Source organism: Gadus macrocephalus, chromosome 2, assembly GCF_031168955.1.
Source record: "Gadus macrocephalus chromosome 2, ASM3116895v1".
In the NCBI taxonomy this organism is placed as follows: domain Eukaryota; kingdom Metazoa; phylum Chordata; class Actinopteri; order Gadiformes; family Gadidae; genus Gadus; species Gadus macrocephalus.
This window is the reverse complement of record NC_082383.1, coordinates 7714186-7737845: the sequence shown is the minus strand read 5'-3', so window position 1 is coordinate 7737845 and position 23660 is coordinate 7714186. Positions and strand designations below refer to the sequence as shown.

At 46.6% G+C, this 23660-nt stretch overlaps 1 protein-coding gene across 3 annotated transcripts; it reads right to left on the bottom strand.

Moving 5' to 3' along the window:
- Positions 1–796: 796 nt before the first annotated feature.
- Positions 797–23240, bottom strand: ttyh3a (tweety family member 3a). 3 transcript variants are annotated; one of them, XM_060038573.1, is made up of 16 exons: positions 22731–23240; positions 22250–22531; positions 21437–21606; positions 17526–17637; positions 17122–17342; positions 15644–15739; positions 15004–15076; positions 14753–14828; positions 13235–13290; positions 12353–12445; positions 11214–11306; positions 10554–10690; positions 8096–8278; positions 5726–5801; positions 4713–4825; positions 797–3432 (listed from the first exon to the last, which is right to left on the bottom strand). In XM_060038573.1, the coding sequence occupies exons 2-15, from the start codon at positions 22373–22375 to the stop codon at positions 4745–4747; spliced, it is 1593 nt and encodes a 530-aa protein (XP_059894556.1). In that variant the 5' UTR covers positions 22376–22531; positions 22731–23240; the 3' UTR covers positions 797–3432; positions 4713–4744. The 3 variants fall into 3 exon arrangements, with proteins under 3 accessions (XP_059894556.1, XP_059894546.1, XP_059894561.1); XM_060038563.1 differs by having other exon boundaries at positions 22250–23240; XM_060038578.1 differs by lacking the exon at positions 4713–4825 and having other exon boundaries at positions 22731–23234.
- Between the last annotated feature and the right edge of the window lie 420 nt (positions 23241–23660).

Here is a 23660-nt window from a genome sequence, read left to right as displayed (position 1 = left end):
TCATCAGGCCCATCCCCTTGAGAGTGGTACAATTATAAACTGTCTTTTTTTTTTTTTTTAAACCTTTATCCCAGAACCTTTTCTCTTCTTAAAATAATATAAATAGTGGAAGCACCACACATGGGCCAGCTGTTTGTTTTTCATTTTTCACTAAAACTATTAAAAAAAAGAGAAATCCTCCCTATGACAACCGTAAGACTCCCCTCATCATGTCCCCCATCCTCCCCACATACCACATCGCCGGCACAACAGCTGGCCGTCGGACCGCAGGAAGCAGACTGAGCCAGACTCCGTGTCCCGCGGATGACATGGCCCCCTCATTCGCCGTCTGCTCAGAGCGAGAGAGGAGAGGTCACCGAACACAACGCTTCTCTCTTCCACATGGTCAAAGGAACAGGCATTTGGGGCACCCTCAGCCATGTTGAGGCAGATGTACAGAGTGCAACCACACAACGGCGGCCCCATGCCTATCACGCTAATCTGCGCAACAGCAGAACAATGTTTTGGAAAAAGGGAGTCTGCTAAATTACAAAATCTTTAATTACTTTACAGACATTAAATATACTGAGATAGGAATACATTTCTAAACAACCAAAATAAAGAATTTCCGATGGTATTGGTCGTCTGTGAGGATGTGTTTGTGCTGCTACCTAGTGTTGTCCGGCCATACTGCTAGCATGTGTCAACTGAAAAAAAACTGTTCTTTGTGAAGCCACAACAAGGGAGATAAAATTGCCTTTTTTTCCTTTGTCTTTTTTACTGTCAATGCATTTAAAAACAGAGCAGCGGATTACAGTTACGATTTTGGTTTATTTTTTTATTTTTTTAAAACAGTGTTCAAGCTCAAGGTAACCACAAGTTTAACAAACATTTTTGTTATCACAAAAAATATTTATAAAACAATGAGTCAGTCTGCACTGGTCTTTTCAGAGAGAGCGAGAGAAAAAAAAAAAGATGAAAGATGTAAACTATTCATAAAATTAAATGAAACTTACGTTTGCAAGATATTCTAAAATGCAATTTAAGAAACATTATCAAAATTAACAAAGCAAAATAAAAAAAACATATGTTGCTTAAAATCAATTTAAAAGATTGCTTAAGATAATGTCAACTCAACCAAGATTTAACTCCATTTTCAAACATTTATATTCTGTACATCATTGCATGACAAATAAACGAAGTGTCCTACCCCAAAAACAGTAACATTGCGTCGGAATATTAACATTTGTATATTTACAGAGCACAGAAGAGTACGCAAGATTTTAAGTCACAATCCCGATTCCTTCGCCCAGGCAACCCTGTAGCGGGAACTTCACAGACCTAGACCTAAGTGAAGACATAAAAAACAAGATCTTGTGCTTTGTCGTTTGGTCCAGTCCTACATAAACCAAAGAAGAACAAACTCCTCTTCAGGAAACTTGTACGCCATGCAGAAATATGGAGGCAGTAGTAGCACAAATATGTCATATTTCACTTCAGATTCTTAAGGACCGTCATGCTTACGGAGGAAAAAATGACGACGCAGAGGATTCACATGAACTCTGGAGAGGAATACAACGACACAACAAAACAAGCCCCCACGGCATCCATCCTGCAGGATCGGGCTAACTCGTTCATAACTCAAAATGCTAAAACACATTTGTGAGACAGAGCCACCAAAGCGCCGGACCAGAGAAAACTTCCAGCTTGGCCAATGCATCAACAGCAAACCCAAACCGCACTCCATATCAACTTTCTTCAGGAAAGTTTAACCAAAGTGACTGCAAACCCAAACTCAAAAAGGTGTATTATTTGCCGTCTCGTGTATTATTTGACTTCTTGCATTGAAGGACAATGCGACACGCTTCGGTGCCGACAGCACTTCAGCAAAGTTTTTATATACAAAACAGGGGCAGTTTTGAGTCTGCAGTTGCTCATTGTAGTTCTACCTGTAAGGCTGCAGATGACAGCAACATCATGACGCGCACTAATGTCTCCTGTCCGTTCGGTCCTCTGTAAGTCATCCTGTACAAACATTTGTGCTTTCTAGCGGTACAAAAGATTCTCTTCTGTAGTAAACGTGATCCCTGGTGGATACCACAGTACTGGGGGAGTATGGGGGGGGGGGGGTCCAATCCAGTCTGGGCTATTGGCTGGATGGAAATCGTTTGTGAACGCTCTCCCCAGATAAACCTATTCCACATATGAACAAAACAAAGACAACGGTCCAACATGCATTCCAAATGAGCAAACCGGTGGCTTTCTCACTGCATCGTAAAAAGGGGTTGAAATCAGTTAAAGATCCCCACATGTAACAACATACTTCCGGAAATAAAAAATCACAGGCTTTTCTCATGTGACCAGACATACGATACATGTGCAAGACTGCAAAATAACTGGTCCCATACAGTCCCCATGTGGGCAGAAGAATAACTAATAAAGAAAAGTACATGCTTGTTTTATATACCACAGTGTACACTGGGTAGTGGCTCAAATGGGAGTGGCTGACCTGAATATAGCAGGCTGGGTTGGGGGCTATCAAACCGCCACCCCCTCTTCCCCCCCCCCCCCCCCCAAACCCATATCTGAAACAAAATATACCACGAAGCGAGACGATGGATATTCAACAAAGTTTGTCTGTTGTTACACTCCCTGAAACACAGCAACGATGGAATGGTGTGAGATACGCTCATTGGGTCGTGGGTGTTTTCGTGTCCGTTTTGCACCCACTCTCTACAACATTTATAGACTAGTCTGGCGTCAAGTGGAACCGCGGAAACACTAAGTAGTCATCACCGTCAAGTCCAGCATCTCGTATGGATTTCGGTTTGACTTGTCGGCTCGTCAGATCCTACGCTAGGATGCATTCGTCAAAGAAACATCCAAGATTAATCAGAGGAAACCATTTCGCATCTTTTTTAAAAACAATGAATCACACTGCAAATAAATCAAATTCTGCAATGTTAGTCCAACTGCCTTCTGATGACCGCACATCAGCACAGTTGAATGAATGACCAGATTACTGAAAGAATGTATGAATGATAAACCAACAATGGGAGGTGAATAAACATCTGACGACCAGATGTAGGGTCCCTCTCAAACATCCCTCTGATCTGTTCCATGCATTGTTTGCATGTGTATGAGTTTGCGTGCGTGTGTGTGTGTGTGTGTGTGTGTGTGTAAGTGTGTCTGTGTACGAGTTTGAACTGTGTGTTTGTGTATATGAGTTTGCGCGTGTGTGAGGGTGAACGAGTTTGCACAAGCGTGTATAAGTTTGCGTGCATGAGTTTGCGTGCATGAGTTTGACATGTGTGTGTTAATATATATGCACGTGTGTGTTTGTACGCATGGGTGGCCAGAGAGAGCGAGGCCAGGCGTGGTCTAGATCGCTGCGGGTTGGTCCAGCTCCGGTGGGCTGTTGGCCAGGTACTTAGCCCTCATGCTGGAGGTGTACTAAAGAGAAACACAGGACATGACACACAAGTTAGCTTCACTTGCATTTCTTTACAACTATTGCATGCATGAACTATTTTAGATTGTATCATTAGCTTCAACATCAGAGAAATGTTGAAACTTATTTTCTGCAGAGGGTAAAACATACAGTACATCTTTCAGCCTCAGTTCACTACTTGTTCAATCATCGTGTGCCACCTTCATGCACACTTCAGCCAGGACCATGCGAGTCACAATGCAAGTGATTGAACTTCCAAATACATACGGGAGAAATAACACGGTACATGGTATTTGTACGACAACACTCACCAACAAAAGTGCCATCACACAAACAAAATGTTAGGATGCAATTTGATTTATTTACACCGCCTGTACTGTAGTGGGAACATTGCACATCAAGATGATATCAAACTTACCTTGGAGGCAGAGTGGCAATATTGTTTTGAATTGTTGTGTGTATGCTACATTACATCATCGAGTCATAAGTGCACTCTACTCTGGTCCATTAGAAAGATTTACGGGCACTTTCATGTAGTGCCCCCTCGTTTTAAATGCATCAACTTTGTCCAGTTGAATGTGAAATACCTCCCTTCTGAAGACTAACAACCCATTTAGGGATGAAGAATGAATCAATATTAACCAATAAACTAAAGTATAATATTTTACAAGAAATCAATCTATACAGCCCCCCCGGAATTTGCTTAAATTTACAGATAAACCATATCCTGAGGTTGTTAAGACAATATCCGCTCTGCAATCATAGTATCACAACAACAGATGTTGGGGCCGTGGAGATCCAGTTACTGAGAAAGAATAAGAAAATGCGAATAACAAACGGCAGTTTGGGTCAATGGTCTCCCAACGTCAGGTAGCAAAGGCTATCTCGTCATCTTGTTATAGTGATGTCTTTAGACACGCTGTGGTGTGGGGGTCTGGGGAATAGAGAGGGGGGGGGGGGGGGGGGTTCAGATGAACATGCAGCCCGAGGCCACAGCCGTCCAGAGTGCAGGTGAGAGATCCTACCTCCGGGCAAACAGACCAAAAGAGAAGGAGGGAGAGAGTGGGGCGAGCCTGGGAGTGTGGCTGGGATGCGGTCCTTAAAGGTGCTACTGGGTAGGCTAGGTTCGGGGGGGGGGGGGGGGGGCTGCGATTCCAGGGGAAGGGAGGGGATATGGGAGGGGGTGGGTGTCCACAGTCCAGCAATCAGGGACGGAGGAGGGGTTTGGGTTGGGGGGGGGGGGGTCGGGTTAGGTGGTGGTGGTGGCAGGCATGAGTAGTACCTGTTAGCGATAGGAGATGGAGGTGATGGAGGTTACCAAAACGATCTGGAACTCCCCGAGGGCTTTAATTGCCAGCTCTGACCGCTGCTACTGTCGGCGGCGGTCAAATACAACTGGACGGATTCGGCGGGGGGGGAGAGAGGGGGGAGAGACGACAACAACAACCACAAGAGAGGAGAGGAGGGAGAGAGAGAGAGAGAGAAAGAGAGTAGATACAACAAGGCCGAGGCTCATCTGGATACCAGGAGGAGTTCTCAGAAGGATGGCGGAGAAACCAGGGGGAGGAAAACCAGGGGAGGAAAACCAGGGGAGGAAAACCAGGGGAGGAAACCAGGGGAGGAAACCAGGGGAGTAGTCGGGGAAGACGGAGGAGGGGCGAGACTAAAGCTGGGATTTGCGACACAAGGGAACTACACGATATCAGAAACTTCCATAACCCTTGGGGTCGTTGTCGCCCTGCGTCCAGAGTGACGGAGACGACGATTGAGGAAGGCGATGGGACCGGGTATTGGTCCATGTTTTGAATACGGGTTCAATCGCTGCTGTCAACACCACATGCTGCCTTTGAGGAAAAAACTATTAATAAAAGGTGGCGTGTGTTCATCTAAGGTCTAGTAGGAGTAACAAGAAAATGACTAATGAACTATTCAATTTGAGACATACACTAGAAAAAAAACCAATAATAATAGCCTACTTTTTTATTTTACGTTTAACAACACCTCTCCAAAAGAGATGAGGGAATAAATTATACAAAGCATTGAACGAAGGCGCGATCGACCAATGCAGACACGCGCGTACAGACGTTTCCATGCTTCCCACGTGCACTAGGGAGACGCTGAGCGTCTGGTCAGCCTGGTGGGGTGCTGCCCTGAGAAGACGATGTGCTCGGGGAGGGAACTAATTACAGCCACGCCGTTCCTCTGGAGGGCTGGCACGCGGCCCACGGAAGGGAATCAAACAGGGTTGGTTTTTTTTTTCTTTTCTACCCGGCGACCAGCGCTGGCTGTACTTACGGAGGGGGGAGGAGACTCTCGTCCAATCAGAGGGGTGTTTTCGCAGCGCGGGTTCTGGAAGGCGGCGTTCTGGGCCCTGAGGATCACACACACACATGTATTAATATAAAAAGAAGACAGCGCATGAATCCTTCTTCTTATTCACCCAAAGGCGAGCTACATAGGACATGTGAACCCATCCCACTTCTCATATTACTTTGGATAGGACCATAAATAACTGAAATAAGCTCTTTAAACCCGTGTTGCATGGAACATGTATAGAACAGCAGAAAAACGAAGGTTGGAGAATATAAATATATACATGAATGGCGCGCGCGCGCGCACACACACACACACACACACACACACACACACACACACACACACACACACACACACACACACACACACACACACACACACACACACACACACACACACACACACACACACACACACACACACACACACACACACACAGGTTAACAGAGTCAGGGTCTCACCCCTCGGCATGCAAAGGCCAGGGGGCCACTCGAGGTCAGCCCCCCCATCAGCCTCCACCCAAACCCCCACTAATCTTGCGGAGGGCCTTGGGTTTCAAAGGGCGCCCAGCTGGGGAGCAACAGCTGCATGCGTCGGGCTCCACAGTCAGTATGCACTGGAGCAGCGTTTTCTCCAAGACTGCGACCAAAATGGTTGAGTTTGCGATCATCTATTATGTATGTTGGGTGCATGTTTTTTTCCCCCAGGGGGCATCGGTGCCAGTAAAACTAAAAACATGTATAGGTCATAGTTCACCCAAAACAGTATAATTGTAATGATAATGTGGCAATATGCCATGCTCTTTCCTAACAATTCAAAACTGGGCTGTTGTAACGCAGACATCCATTGGTGTTTTCTTTTTCCGCATTGTAATTTTAAAAACGGTTACATTGGAATAACGCAACAACAACGATAAGAACAATACTACATCACGAGTAGGTGCTGTGTGCCGGCAGTCAGAGGCGTTCAGTTAGCGCAGAGCTTCAAGGCAAAGCGAGATGGCACACACCATACGAGCACCGGAGGGCCGTGCAGCCAGTGCAAGACGAGGCAACTTTATTTCGTATAGCACTTTTCATACACGAGGCAGACTCAAAGTGTAGTAGCAAGACGACGCACGGCGGCAGATTCCATTGTAGGTCTCGTTCCGTGTTTAGTATGACGTGTGGCAGTGAAGGTTTTGAGCCGCGGTGTGAGTGCTCTCACTGGAACCACGACCCCTTTAAGCTCCACGAGGGACACACGGCTCAAAGAGTTGGTTTGTTCGCTGTGCAAAGTGTAGTGGAATGTAATGTCAATGAAATGACACAGCAGCGCTAATGCTCAGGCATTCAAGATATGAGAACGCGCACACAAACACACACGCCAGAAAAGATCAATCGTCATACATTACATAATAACCAGCCTTGGATTACAAGTGGGTCGAGATTTTTTATAAAGTAGGAGGGGGAGAGTTGGTTCGTGAGGCAAGAGACGTCGAGGTAGACAGAGTAAAAAAGAAATAGACCTATGCAATAAAATATTTTTGTCTCAAGTGAGTCAGTCTTTAAAATGAAATGTACACAGATGGATGGTGCGTGACAAAGGCCACGCTTATACAGCAAAAAGGCGAGCCCTGCTCTTAGGAAACCCTTTAGGGTCCTTCCAGATTCAGTTCCCCTTTTGCTCCCGAACCACGGCTGCACGATCACTACCGGATTCGATAATTGAGATTATTTTTCCCGATAATGGGGATAGCAATTATTCATTGCGATTTACCGATTATGGATTCAATTTGCCATCCACAGGTCATTCCTCAGACGGACACACCAGATTCTAGTGCTCATAAAAGATAATTCATGTGAATTGTTAGAGCGCAAATTTTTAGGATTTAAGACTTGCCCCAACTCCCAACTTTTAAGACAAGACTGAAGACTTTTACGCTTGTTTTAGCTTTCTCCTAAATTTTAAACAAATTGCACTTTCAACAATGCATTGTTTAAACTTTGCCTTTCTTGTACTTTCATTTACTTTCATGCATGACGATGTTTCTATGTGAAGCACTTTGGGTCTGCCTCGTGGATGAAAAGTGCTACATAAATAAAGTTATCTTGCCTTGCATTGCCTAATTGTTGAGTTGCCATCGTTATACATTTTTTATGGAACACACGTACAAAATCGGATTACACCATTTCTACCATTATATTACTTTGAATGCACAAAGTGCGACCCTTAACGAAGTTGTGATGTCAAAAATCACAACTTCGATGAAATCACAAACAACCGTGCAGTCCTTCCCAGAGCTCCCTCGCTTTTCCACTGGGGGGGAGGGTCTTGTTATTTCAAAACCAGGCGGGCGTTCACACTCACATGTACTCGGTGACGGGGGCGTTGCTGACGGTGTGCGCGGCCGCGGGGATGCTGGTCTCGCTGCCGTAGCTGCTGCCACAGCTGTACAGGCTGGGCATGTGCACGCGGTACAGGTTCTCGTGGTTCTGCCGGCCGCCGTGGCTCAGGGAGTCGTCCTCCTCGATGTCGTCGTCCTCCTCGCTCCTGGAGGGGAAAAAAACAACCGAAACAAAATAGAAGTCAGTCGTGCAGTTACAACCCGTCGCCACCAGGAGGAGCCCTTCGCCACTGGGAATGGATGATGGCACTGGCGATACAAAAAGAAAGAAGAAAAAAACAAAAAAAAACGTTTCCAGTGGATCAAATGTGGTTTCTTTTGTGCTTAATGCGCTGGAAGACTGCGTCTAAAAATAGCCTCACTTGGAACATGTAAAGCTCTCTTTATGACCGAGAGTTCTTCTGAGGAACCCGGTGGTTTTCACTGGGATCTGGTGGGGATGGTGGAGGGTACGGTGGGGGGGGTCAGTAACAGTGGCTCACATGACCAAGGCTGTTAGAAAGCGTCAATAGAAGCACATGGTACATCAAGACTACCTATGTCCCTCTAGTGTACAGTAACACAACGCCCCCCCCCCCCCCCCCCGCCTCCTGGGGCGTTGTGCAGCATAGCCAAACAATGACATCACCGCGAGCCAATCAGTGCACGCGTAATAACAGTACAAAAGGGCAGAGCGAGAGATGCTGAGCTTTGCATTGTGGGGGCTCTTTAAATCAATGACTAATAATATTATGCTTCCGTATGTTCCAAATTTGCAGCAGTAGGGAAGGATTATACAAAGACATGGACGGCTCAGAGGGCAGACTGAAGACAGTGGGGGAACGAACACAAGGGGGGGGGAACTAAAACAAACAGAGGGGGGAGCTCAGCCAAATGACTTGAAGGCGCGATGCACGTATGCCCGGGAATGACCCACTGGACTCGATCGGGCAAGCCATATGTCCCCTCCAGTTAGGAGTGGACAGTCCCCTTCAATGATCAAGTGTAGCACAAAGGCTTTTTATATATTCAGTGTTAAGCCGTCCACTACTTAAAGAGATACAAGTAATTAAGGAGCAGGAAGAAGTGAGTCATCTTCCTGTACAGTTTCCTCCACCCCATACCCCCCATGTTTAACTATGCTTATTGAGCTTTAGCTCAACAAACATGGAGTTAGATGGTTTAACCATGACAACATTTCGCTGAGACGGCATTATGTTTTAATCCGTTGCCAAACGAATGCTAATCTCACAACGGGGCGACGAAGGAAGCGTTAAGAGGACGAGTAGATTGGCCTCGTCATGAGCATGCCGAGCTCAAAGCCAGCGCGCCCGGGCCCCCTTAAGCAACACCGTGCCGCAGGCCTAGCCGGGCAAAAAGCCCACTTCCCCGAACCCGACGTCGCGCTCAAAAGGAGGGAACGGAAATCGGATGCGTTTCATCCCGTTTCCACGGCAAGCGACCCGTTCCAAGAGCGTACACACACGCACACGCACACACACACACACACACACACACACACACCGGAGGTAGGATGTGGAAAGGATTCTTTCCTCCGGCCCGGAGCAATTAGGTGGGCTGACAGGAAGCGGTGTCTTTAGAGGGAGCAGCTGGCGTGGGCTGGCCCGGCTCCAGCTGCTCTGGGGAGCACACAGCCAGTCTATCATCGGCGGGGAGGAAGGCAGACGCAGCAGCGCCCCGCTCAATGGGTTCATCCGGCGGATCGTTGGGGCTGTCTGCGCTCCGACGCTGCTAAAAACCACCAGAGGGGACTGACCCCCGAGCCACGATCCTTTAAATGGAGTTTATGAAGAGGGCCGGGCGAATACCGTAAACACTCACGTTTCACTTCCCCGTTTTAATATTGTTTACTCAGGAAGACGAGGGGTGGGGATGGCTTTTAGAGCTTTTTGCAGTCACTTTTTTTTTCTGTTCCGAGTAAAACGCGTGTGAAGCAACAAACCACAAGTGGAGTGGGATCATACGTCAGGCTTTAGATGAGCACAAGGGTGAAGTGTGATGTGTTATTCGCTGGAATATAAGCTGGCCCACGTATTCATCACTTCCAAAATAAAGAAACTGCTTGAGAGAAGTTGGATGTATTAGTTGGAGGTCCATTTGCGATTCAACACATTGCCAAATAGGTGAATAATACAACTGCACAAAAGAGACTATTACAATACTGTCAATCAGCAGATACTTCAATAGAAAGAGATTTACAGGGAATTGTATAAGAGACAGGTTTTTAATGAGCAGGTAGGGGGAGAGGCATCTTGCTCAATGTTGCCCTCAGGTAGAATTGACATTGCCAATGACATTTGGGTTCAAACCCGCAAACCTTTCGGCTGGCAGTCACACACATTGTGACACCTGGGGACAACCCTGCCACCTGAACCAGGCGGAAAACAGATCCATGTGAGCCAAAAGGTGGGCATGCATTACCCTTTCCTGTGCCAGGTGTGAGGGACGCTGCAGATGATGGAGGTGAACATGAGGGCTGTGACGAAGGAGAAGAACAGCAGGTAGATCAGGCCCTCCAGCCCGTCGTAGCACAGGCCGGTCATGGCCTGCACGTAGTCCTGGAGAAACACAGAGGGGGGGGGGGGGGGGCAGGGCTTCGTTGAGGCACGTGCTGATCAAGGTTAAGACGATTAAGATCAGCTTTATGTTCCCAACAGCTTTTCATTATTTGTTTATGAGAGACCGAGGCTGTAAAATGTGCCCACATTCTGTCCCACACACACGCATTCAATGATGACTAATGAAAAAAACTTTCATAGGGAGATACTCGGAAAAACATTGACTTTCTCTCTACTTGTACACCACAAAATGCATCATGCGATAATGTAAGACCCATTTTGCTTAACCAAAACCAAGAAACTGCTTTAGCACCACACGTTTCCCTTGAAATAGACCCTCATTTGGGGAGGATAGTTATGTGGTGTGGAATCATTTATGATAAGCACGGTCGACGATACTGCGGCAGTAGACAACAAAGAGGGAGGACGGTTTGAGGAGACTGAGCAGGGCATCCAACAGGAGCTGGCCCACACAGTGGCGCTGTGTGTACAGACAGAGCCCAGTGTGTGTGAGTGTGTATACCATGTGCAGGCTGCGGCAGTCCACCAGCGCCGTGAGCTGATGCAGGCCGATCTCCGTGGTGTTCAGGACCCCCTGGATCTGCTCCAGATTCGGCTGGAGAGAGAGAGAGCGAGAGCGAGAGATGTAAACCCTAAGAATCGGCGGATGATTAAAAGCTCCAGCAGGAGGTTGAGAGCCTTCTTGTGTGCCGTTCCTCTCTCTGGTGTCTCGAGAACGCATGTAACGACTGGTCCGGCCCTGAGACCACACAAAGGGGCTTGGTGCGTGTTAGAAGGATTGGGGAAGTGCTCTGTGGTACTGTAGGTCGGGGTTATATTAACAAGGCCGAGAGAGATAATGAGAAAATGCCGTCACACAATAATGCATAACATCTTTGTTGAGAACAAGGGCTGTTTCTATCTATTTTACAGATCGTTAGATACCAGTAAAATAAGGTGGATTGGTTTGAGCCTCTTAAAAACATACCTTATATCAATTGAATGAATTGATTAATCAAGGAAAGATGCTTTGAGTATAAAGAGTCACCATGAATGCTAATCAATCTCCTCTACGTGTCCTCCGGGGAAATTCCACCTGCCCATGTGCCTGTTTTACTCGTTGTAGTAGTACTACTACTACTACTACTACTTCTCCTACTACTACGTCCCGTGGTACCGTACACACATTCTTAATGACTCGGCACATTTCTCTGTGCGGGCGAGCGAGCTCCGCTGATGAAGCACGGCTCGCTCTCCCCGAGCATCACCTGCCCCGGCTGCAGTCCCAGGACACCGTGTGGTGCACCGGCCAGTGAGAGCACAATACAGTGGCAGCGGACCATAATACAGTCCCTCTAGTTCCCCCAACAGTCAACCGGTCAGACTATGGATTCAAAATAAAAAAATTAAATCCTCTCCAAATGTATTTGGGCTTTGTGCGTCGGCAGGTTGGCACCTCTCTGTCTCCAGCTGCTCATGGACTCAGGATGGAGCTGGTGTAGAGCCCTGGTGATGTAGCTACATGCTGCTGGTGGAGTACAGTACAGTACAGTGGAGCACCCCCACACACACACACACACACACACACACACACACACACACACACACACACACACACACACACACACACACACACACACACACACACACACACACACACACCTTGGTGTCGGCGTAGTCCCTGGCCGCGGAGCGCAGCAGCTCAGACACGTCGTCCTGCATCTCTACCAGGGCCTTATGGCTCCCGGACAGCTTCTGCAACACGGGGGTTAGGAAGAGATTGATATCTATCGATAAAACAATACCACACACACACATCAGTCTAGAAGAGCAGCAGTCTGCTATCGAGAGGTTAGCGACTGCCTCCGTCCCGTCACTCAGAAACGTCTCTCCTCTCGCTGTCTGTGCACTCAGGGGCGCGCTGGTGGCGGCCGGCGGGTGTGTGGACGGTGTACATGTGGAAGCAAAACGCTGTGCATTATACATAACCCGGCCTCTGGAAGAAAAAAAAAAAAGGGGGCTGCCTGGGGCCTAAGTGGCACTCAACGGTTTTCATTAATTCATAAAGGCCGGGAGGGTGAAATAGATGATGAATGATTTCAGGGGGCAATCTGCTGTTTTTTTTTTGTTTTCTTGTCTCCGAAAGGATGTTTTACAGTAGCAACATTATTGAATCTGAAACTAGTTCTGTTATTCTCGTATCCAGTCCCGCATGCGTTTTTGTTTTTTTCCTTCTGCTGACGAGGTGGAAGGGAATGTACTTTAGTCTGAAGAACGAGAACCGTTCTCTCCAGGGCCACGTTTACTGGGGCAGAGAGGGGGGGGGGGGGGGGGGGGGGAATCACTCACGGCGTATCAGCCGCAGGTCATAAACAAGCTGGAGACCATATGCACAAGTGTGTACACTTGTATACGCCATCATGCAAATGTATGCATGAGGACAGAATGCTGCTCTTGATGTAAGGAATACCACAAGATCCCCCAACATAAATACGGCATTCATCATCCTTTATAAACAAAAGGTTAAATGTCAGTTCCACAAACCTGCTGGAACGGGTTGGCTTGCTCCACATTGCAGGTCAGGTAGTACTGCAGGATTTCTGAGGGGGGGGGGGGGGGACGACGACAAAGAAACACAATAGGCGTTTGAGTGCGTGTCAGCCGCAATGACAATAACGCTCACAACCATACACTTACAGTTTAACAAACCAGATTTGAAAGGGGGCAGTTTTGTGTTCAAACATGTGACTTTTGATTGTGTACCTTTGTGGTGGTAAACACCCAAACCTCCCCATTGACTTCTGTTGACATGCTCCGCTCATATTCCATTGGATTAGAGGCGTGCCGCGGTACGTTTATTTGGGTTGTATCGTCTTTCATCACAAACGCAGACTAAAAAAAGATTCCCAGGCCCACAGTTAGTTTGGTTTCGCAGACTTGACGCTAGTACTGAAGCCCGAGGAAAACCCGCGGTGGAAGAGGAGCCCCAGCGCCAAGGCCTTGAAGCAGACATCTCCAATCAAAAAACCCACAATGCCTTTTGTTAATATGTCTTGCCATCTCGCCATTCTGACACATTTTAAAGTCGAGCTGGTCAGCAACTTAACCGAAAACAACCAAAACACGGGACTCATCACCCGAGATAACAGCGAGCAGGTCCCGTTCATCAGGAGTGCAAAAACAAGAAGATCATAAACCGTGTCTTTACCAAACGCACACAGCAGCATCAGAGCGCGCGTGTGTACATGAAGCGGAAAATAGGAGACAGCAGGAGGGTCACATGCATGGCTGAACCCTGGGGGTGGGGGGGGGTGGACCGACGTACAGTACTACAGCAGCGTACAATGCGAGCGCACAATAAAAGAACCATGGAAATCGTGCTTCGATTTAAAAAAGGCAGCCATGCACCAACCACAGCTGCAGACCTCGTCTCCATTATTCTGGCTCGGGCACAACGAAATGTGCACGCCGTTGAATCCCCCCCCCCCCCCCCCCCCCCCCCCCCCCCCCCCCCCCCCCCCCCCCCCCCCCCCGCATAGAATTAGATGAGAGGAAGAGCGGGGACATGGAAACACTCACTGTGGAAGCCTGCGGGGTCCTTGATAAGGGAGTGTGTGTTGATAAAAAAAAGAACGAATCGCTGGCTTTTATTTTCCAAAGCGGCCTCGAGTACGACAGAGGGAGCGAACACGCATGCTGCGTTCCAATTGTTCCGCTCGCGCTCGCTCCGCCCACTGAGGGAGCAGATTGGTCGATTAATTACTGAAACTGCCACACTGGAAAGACGAGAGTTATATATGGGATATTCAACCCATTAGCCTGTTAGTCAGAGACGCAGCTGATCATTCATTTTTTTAGAGCCCTTTTTATGGCCCCATTGAAAAGACAAAGTCCCCCACGCCCTCGTCCATAAAACAAGGGCCTTTTTTAAGGATAATCAGAAACCACGGGGGCGTGGAGAAGGCACCGGGCTGCCAAACGAAAACAGTGTTTTTTACCGTTCAGAGCTGGGTGACATAAAAAAAAAAAAAAGACAACCGATGATTAGTGCATCGTTAGTACCTGGTTTCATGACGCCATACTTCTCCGCCAATTCGGTCACGTAAAGTTGCGGGGAAACGCAGAAATCACTGGAGGCCTGGAAAACAAAAAGAACAGAGAATGTTCTTTACCACATTCAAATTTCCACAAAAAAAAAAAAAAAAAGAGAGTAAAAAGAATGAAACCGAACAATAACTGCGACACCCATTGGTGCGGCCTTGTTCTATGCTCTCCGTGGAGACCAGAATCCTGGTTTCCATGGAGACACTCACCGCGGAGACGGCGAGCTCCAGGCCGAGGGAGGCCCAGCTGATAACCATGGCCAGCACTGCAAACAAGCACACCCTAGGGAGGCGGGAAAGCAGAGGTGCACAGACTTTTACCAATCATCCACCGAGTTCTGCATTGCATAATGGTCTCTCCTGTACATGTTCTTGCATCTGCATTACTGCTGATGCCTTTTATCAATCCACATGTGTTTTCTTCGCTCACATTGGGTTGTGCTGTTCGAGGCCTGGATCCTTAAAGGACCTCCCTGGGAACAGTAAAGCACTGAACCCAATCTGCTCTACAGTGAGGGGAGGATGGACCCCGGGAGATGTGGAGCATTTCTCCATCAAGTATGGAATACATAGGTGGGGTCGGATGCAAGCCCATACATTTTCCGACCAAGGGTAAGTTGGTTAGGGTAAGTTGATATTTTGTTTAACATATCCAAGTCATACATCCCTGGGTATTTTACACAATAGTTTTACAAACCCAGATACCGGTCATTATTGTAAAAATAATGTTGCGGTTTTGAAGACATTTTGGTGTCTTTCAATTTGGCAGTTTACAAGCCTCCTTTTACTAGACACCAGCATAACATATTCCTTTTAGTGGTGCCAGGTGTGCCATTTGAACGGTACTCACCCAATCAATGTTCCTTTGGAGTTGCGGATCAAGCCAAACAGCACCAGAAGGCAGATAAGGACATCAAACAGCAGTAGGCCCAAGTAGCCCAGCCATCTGTGGAACAAAACAAGGAAAAGATAACCACGAGGACTTCAATTAAATGAAGGCAGAAGCACAATATAATCTAAAACATAGACCAACAAACCAGATCTGGCTCCACTACACAGATTGCTATCATTATTCACATCTATACTGCACTATATAGATCAATGAAATAGATCACTCTTTGAATGAGAATAGGGCCAACAGCAGAGGACCATATCCATCTAATGTAAAAAATATTTCTAGACAAACTGAGGCCTTACAATTTTCCTAAGGAGCACATTTATCCGCCAGTGTGTAGTATTTGTGTGCCAGGTTATAAACTCGCCTTGCCAAGGTGGAACCAACCCTTTGCTCTGTCTGTACTAGTAGAGTGTGACGTGACCTCATTGTTGCAGGAGCAGGTCAACCAACAACTTGAATTACAGTCACGCACACGCACGCACGTTATTCTGACGCTAATGTTGACTGTTGCATCGGATACGTAATAAGCTTCCCACTGACTCACAGACTCCAAAGCCTTGATCCTTCTCCTCAACAAAACCTTTGACGTTCCACTTTTGATTTATTTAGAGATTGCAGTAGCAGTCTTGGCTAGCATAGCCAAGAGTATAGAGAAACACTGGTTTAATGATTCGCAAACCAAGCCTTGTCGGCCTTATTATTTATAGATTGTTTCGAATTGTGCTGAGGGGGTTTCTGTTGGTCGGTGCGGTCTATTCCAACACATGGCTTTGAAATCCATGCCCTGGCTGTGTTGGTTAGCTTGAGTGTCGCGCCAGAGGCTCAGTGCAATGTTAAATAGCCTAAATGCTAATGTACAGAAGTTTTATCGCATCCGCTTTCTCGTGGCAATCTGACATCAACGATTCAGAGAGATTCAAACATATGCATCGTTTGCAAGCAAAAACATGCGATGGCCTGACAGGGAAATTTAAAGATTCAGTTACCGTCCCTGATGTACAGAAATGTACATTAGGGACAATGTTGTGCAACATGGGACTAGAGGGACAACAGGAATGAATTTGGAATAATTCAGTTCTTCAACTCCATGAAGTATAACAGATGTTTCTAACAAAAAGGAACACATTTTTTGTTAGAACACACTTTTTGTTAGAAACATCTGTTCAGGTCAAGGGAAAATAACCAAATCTACAAATCGGGACTTGGAACACACTTTATTGAGCATTAACTCATATTGACATCATCCACAAAACTGCTGATGTGGTCGGTGCTTGTATATCGTTCATTCCTATTGCCCATACTTTCTGCCGTCATTTCCCATCCTGGGATGCATAAAAGAACCAGCCGCCATTTATTTAATTTAATTATGATCAGTGCAGCGGCACATGGTCCGGTCCCACTCCCTCCCCTCAACCCCCTGGCAGCCGTACCTGTACCAGTCGTAGAGCTCCACCTCCGTGGCCAGGGCCTCCAGGGAGACGCGGCCGTGGTCCCAGAAGGTGATGCCCGCCATCTGCTGCACCAGATCCTCCAGCTGGCCCTGCAGCTTCCGGGTGATGGAGAGGTAGTCCGTGTGCTTGGTGTACTGCACCTCCAGGTACTGCAGGTCCCCCTCCACCGTCTGGTTGAGGGAGAACGCACCCTCCGACACCTGCGGGCAGTGGGGGGAGCATGGTTCAAGAGATGAAATCCAAAAAGGGCTGCGCCGCTAGGCATTGTGGGGAAGAACTGCAGGGTGGCCGAACAAGTTGGACGGTGTTTATAAAAAAATAAAAATAATTGTTTTTATTTTTGGTTTCGCATAATTTGGCAGTTTGATCGTTTCGGGTCTTACCAGTTTCTGCACCCCTGTGACTGTGCGGTTGGCATGACGCAGGGAGTACGTCAGGCGGTTCACACCGTCGCACGTCTCGCTGTTCCCATAGAAACCGACTGCTATGCCAGCACTGGGGGCAGACAAAAGAACGGATAGGGGGGGAAGAGGGGGGGAAAGCAAAAGGGGGAAGAGAGAGAAGGGGGGTGAGCCAAAATAAAGTAGGGGAGATGGCAAGCAGCAGGAGAGGCATGTGAACCCCACATTAACCCCGTCAGTCCAGAGGTCTGTGAAGAGACAGCATTGAGCTCCTGCGGCGCCATGGTAACCCGGAGGAATGAGCTAGCGATGCTGCGTGGCCCACGCTGCAGAACCCAAACAAAGACTGCACTGAGAGAGCCGACCAGAGCCCCGTTGGTCGGCCCTTTACATGAGAAATTTGATCAAAAGTGCCCCCAGCAAGACCGACCCAGGTTAACCAAGCGGATGTTTTCACCTCGTTGAGGCAGAAACACACACACTCATACAAGTTGCAGATTTTATGTTGGCTGTTAACCCCCATATCCGCTGCAGTGCAAACGAAACCAGAGCATGAACAACCCATCTAAAATGTACAGCGATCAATTAACTTAACAGTCGTTGACTTCCCTAAAACACTTTCCTGGTATGCGTAAACCTACTGTGCAAATAAATATAATTCTGTTTACGATTAGAATAGATGTGTGTATACACATCCCTTCAAACTGCATCTATTGTAGAAATAAATAACGTTGAAAACAACACCAAACCACATTATACAGCCAGTCCCGTACAAAGACACTGGCCCCATGCAGATAAGGTCTTTCTGAAGCACCACATTGATAACGGAAGTACATTGAGGAAGAAAAATAAATAAATGGAGAACATTTTTGACCACGGATAAATTAGACCAAAAATGTGCCCGGCGGGACTGACCAAGTTTAAACAGGCTGATGTTTTCACCTCGTTGAGGCAAGAAAACACACACACTCGTGCAAGTTGCAGATTTAATGTTGGCTGTTAACCTCCATATCCTCTGCGGTGGAACTGAAACTAGAGCATGAACAACCCATCTAAAGTGTACAGCGATCAATTAACTTAAGAGTTGTTGTCTTCACCAAGTCACTTTCCTGGTATGCGTAAACCTGCTGAAAAAATAAATAAAATAATATAATTCTGCTTCTGATTAACATAAATTTGTTTATACATACTATAGCTATTGTAGAAATAAATAAAGTTGAAAACAACACAAAACCACATTATACAGCCAGCCCCGTACAAAGACACTGGCCCCATGCAGAGAAGGACTTTATAAAGCACCACATTGATAAGGGAAGTACATTGAGCAACGGAAAAAGCGAGCCCATGCTCTGTTTTGTGGCATGTGAATGGGCATGCCGATTTCCTGAGTGTTACTAATCTCTTCCTCTCACAAACCGCTCGCAGACGAGTAAAGACACTATCAACATGAGAACCTCCATTTTTATGGTATCACCATAGTGAGACCTAAAGGAGAACTCGGCTTAATGCTTGAGAGTTTTTAGAGGAGCGGTTCTTGGTGGGGGTACAGCGCTGCCTACCAATCAGTCTTCCTGTTTTCAATAACGCAATCCCATTGGATAAAGGATTCAAGGAGCCTTTTGAAAGGGCGGTGTGTGTGTGTGTGTGTGTGTGTGTGTGTGTGTGTGTGTGTGTGTGTGTGTGTGTGTGTGTGTGTGTGTGTGTGTGTGTGTGTGTGTGTGTGTGTGTGTGTGTGTGTGAGAGAGATTTTTGGGGAACACAGAAGAAGTGATTACAAGAAATAGAGGAAAACTTTTCATCAGGGCTTCACGTTGTCGGTTTCACAGCTAGGAGTGAAATGACGCAATGGACTCAACCAAGATGGCTCCCGGGTGAGCCATCAACCGACAAATGAGGCCCAACAGGAAATAACCGAAGCCATGGTCTCTAGCTAGAGAAGGAAACAAACACTGAACAGTCTTCACTCGTAAAAAGAAACAAGGCTCCCTTTTCAATTTAAAACACAAAAGTCCACTTAGAGGATTCATGTAACCAAGTATTGGTACCATGTCTCTGATTTCAAAATGTTGGTGTTGATGGTCTTAGAAGGAGAGCCTAACTGTCCGTCCACACCAGAAGCGAATTGAGCGACCAAATCGCCGGAAGTCATTCACTTTCTATGGGCAAGAGCGACCAAAGCGACCAACGCTACCAGCGGCCAAAGTTGAGCGACCAGAGCGTCAAAAAGAAGTTGAAAACTTTTTAACTTTATGCAAATGACTATTATTCGCTTCAGCGACCAAACACTGACAAAAGAGAATGCCAGGTTCCTTTTTTTCTCAAAACCTTTCCCCTGTTTATCTTCTTTGTTTTAACATTAAAACAAAGAAGATAAACAGGGGAAAGGTTTTGAGAGAGTATTTGGAAGATACTAAACAAAGAGAGGTACGGGGGGTTTTATTGATAACATTATCAAATCACCATCGATCTACTGATATGTGAAGATATTTTGAATCGACGACATTGTTGAAATGTCACACATTGAGAGACTATAAATAACAGACCCCCATGTGAGAAAAAAAAGGAACCTGGCATTCTCTTTTGCTACGTCAAACACCCACTGACCAGAGGTCAGTGGGTGTGGAACAGCTGTGGAAGTAGACAAGTGAGGTCCTTTAGGGCCAACCTCTAAGCACTACATTAGACCTCGACATTGTCTGCCACACCTCTCCTTGTAGACCTTAAATCACACATGCAGAGTAATAGACCATCAATCAAGATAGCCTTATTGTGGCACTTCAAATGTCTGTATACGGCTTGTGTTTGCGTGTACACTATTAAAACTGCCATACATTTCTGAATAATTTAAATCCTGAGGATATCAGTGTTGTGGCACATCTACTTATGTTAATGAGCACAAGCCCTGCTTTCAACTTCTGTGGTTAAGCTATTGGTGAATCAAAAATACTTGAGGAACTGCTTAACATGAAGAAACCTTTTCAAAAATACCTTTGCAAAACCAGCATACCTTTGCTTATGAGATATGGCAGGACTCAATAACACAAATACTAATAGGACTTGGCTCCAAAGCCTTCCCAACGGTTATTTGAATAAGTTATATTGAAATGCAAATCAAAACTTATTGCAATAATTGAGTAACTTTTTTAACTTCCTATATGAATTTGTGCATACCAGTGAGTCAAAAATATGTGTTGGTAGAAGGATAGCCCAGTGGTTAGGGTGTTTGGGATTCAAACCTAGATCCCTTCAGATTCAAAGTCCCAATGGCAGTCTAGCAGTTAGAAATCCTGCTTGAGGATGTCTTCCCCCTATCTGTTCTGCAAAATGACGAAATGCTGATGCAGATACTGCAGGTGCCATATTGCCAAAATTTTGGTCAAATTAGCAAATGTTAATGGTGTCTATATTCCCGGAGGCCATGGCTATGGTTGAAAATGAGCTAAAACCGATTTGGTAGAATCCTACCAAATCCAGCACACATCACCCATCAGCTCCCCAGGAACCATCCCTTTCACGTCTATTGAGCCGAAGTTGATGAGGCACTCAACTTTTTAATTCAGCTGGGAAACACTGCTGCTGTAATCACCAATGGAATCATCAACAGCTCGACAGCCACCGGACAAGGTGCAACCGATGGCACCGTCTAAGGTAAAAACTAAAATCGCTTAGCTCCAACTCTCGAAGAGGAACACTAGCATCAACTCAACACTTGCTCATAAATTACAATATCAATCTTTGAACAAGGATGGTTTTCCATGTACAACGAAAGGTTTTGTGAGGACAAACAACAGGGGATGACAAACAACGTTGAGTCGACGTGACACTGATGGCCGCCGCCACCCAGCCTGCCTTTCCGGTGGTCAAGCACCAGCCTTATCAATGCGATGACTCACCTGCAGACGAGCGTGGCGACGATGACACACCAGGCGGTGCAGCAGCAGTCGGCCCTGGCGGACTCCTGGCTCTTGGTGCGCCGGCAGCACAGCCAGAAGGAGTAAAAGAGCAGGAAGACCAGGTCCAGGGCCAGGCAGGCCAGAGCGATGCCGGCCAGCAGCACGATGGACTGTGGGTGGGTGGGGGGGGACGGGACACAGGAGGTCAGAGGTGAGATTATTCATGGCTTGATAGCGTTAGAGGTTAGGATAATATGCCTGCTGGAACTTTTGCAAGACAATACAACACAAACATGGGACAGTTTTGACATTATTGACTTGACATTTACAAATAATCATTGGAACGGCATAAATAACAACTTCAATAAAGTAAACCTTTTAGAAACATGGGCTTTATCACCATATGTGTTCATCTATTCCCTAAAATAAAGCTGTGCAACACTCATTATTGCCTTAAGGTTTAATAAACAATACAGCATCTTGAAAACAAGGGAAAGCACGGCGCCCTTGGATGACCTCTGATCATTTACCCAACAGCTGAGCATCTTGAGCTATTCTGTCAGACATCATGACGTACCCAACAGCAGCTACCATGGGGGGCCAAGTAAGAGAAACACAAAGCTTTGCCCTTGTTCATGCAATGCAACTCACTGTTAAATGAACTATAACACATTTAAGTGGGTAAAGTAATACAGATTAATTAAATAACTTGATACATAATCACGATTCTCATTTCAACACAATTTGTGGTCACAATAACAATGGAATCAAGGGTTCTGTGCTACTTGAGCCAGCCAAAATAATTCAATTTACCTCCTGATATGTTGGATCTGCAGGTTGAAAGTCACTGCTGGTCTGCTCGAACCGGAGGTTGAAATGGGGAAGTCTGTGCAGGAAATTCACCCACCATGGAGGTGAGTAGCTCACAACTGCTGCCATCGCCACTCAAAAGTCAGTGCCGCTGTTTAAGGAAGCAGCTGGGCTTTTAAAAAGGAAGGATGTTGCCGAAAGATACTTGTCGTGAATCTTGGGAGCTTTGGAAACGATGTGGCTGTTGTTGTCATCAATAAACCCCCAGGTTAGATGACTGACATCCTGAACGCCAGGCAGAACAAGTCACAGATGGTTGTTGTTTGTATCAGTACTTAAGGACCACTGTCAAGTGTCTTCTACATACTATAATAAACCACACGTATAAGCACGTTAAGCAATCTCAGGTGAACACACGCAGATAAATCAAAGCGAGTGAATTCGCTTCCTAATCATACATCAATGAAGAACTGCGTCCACTCACTGGCTTAGCGATAGCATGGTACCGTGCTAGCGGTTGAGCCAGGATTAAAGTATCCCGTGTGACCTCAGCCGAAGTGGGACGTGGAATAAGTCGAGATCCCAGTGTATTCTGGTTTATCAAGTGTCCGCGACGTGTTTCAGTTTTGCTTCAGACGTCCCCAGTCATCCGAAATGTCTCTTCCTTCTTCTCGCTAGCCGGGTTAGCCTGTAGCTAGCTTTGTGGGGGTAGGTTACTCCGCTGATGATTAGTCAACGATGCAAATAACGGAGTCCCCGTTGTTCCACTTTGTCGACATCTTGGTCTTTGGATCGATCTTGGCTCATAGAGGGAGATATTTATGCAGTTGACTCATGCCATCTTTCTCCATTGGTTTCAACCACGAAACGGTGAACGAGAAAGCGGTGGAAGAGCTCCTCCAAACATTGAACAACACAAGCAGTAGAGCCAGACTCTGCCTGCCGAGCACTGCGCCCAATGGTGGATCTGGCAGTCGAATCGTCAGAATCAATCACACGTTAGGCTGAGAGAGGATGCTGAAATGTAGCGTTATCCCGGTCTACTGACGTATAATTTCCGGTGTCTTACTTCCTAAGCGTGCAATGACAGTCGAGCTTAGGAGAATAACAACAAGACGATAAGAACAAAGGCAATAACAATAAAAGTGGACATTTTACGAATAATTTGAAAAAGCTTTATCGGAAACCTTTCAAGCCCTTTATCGAAAATCCCTCCCTCTAACCCTAAAACCCACGTTACAAAGTCCCGCCCACTCCCCGAAATAACGCTAATTTGGGGCATCCTGTTCCAGGGGGACCATCGGGATATGAGAACGCCTGGGAACGCACACACGCAGCTCCACAATGGAAGTGGCGCCCCGAAGAGGCAAGACTGCGCTACTGACGGCGACGGATTAAAAAAAACAAATCGGAG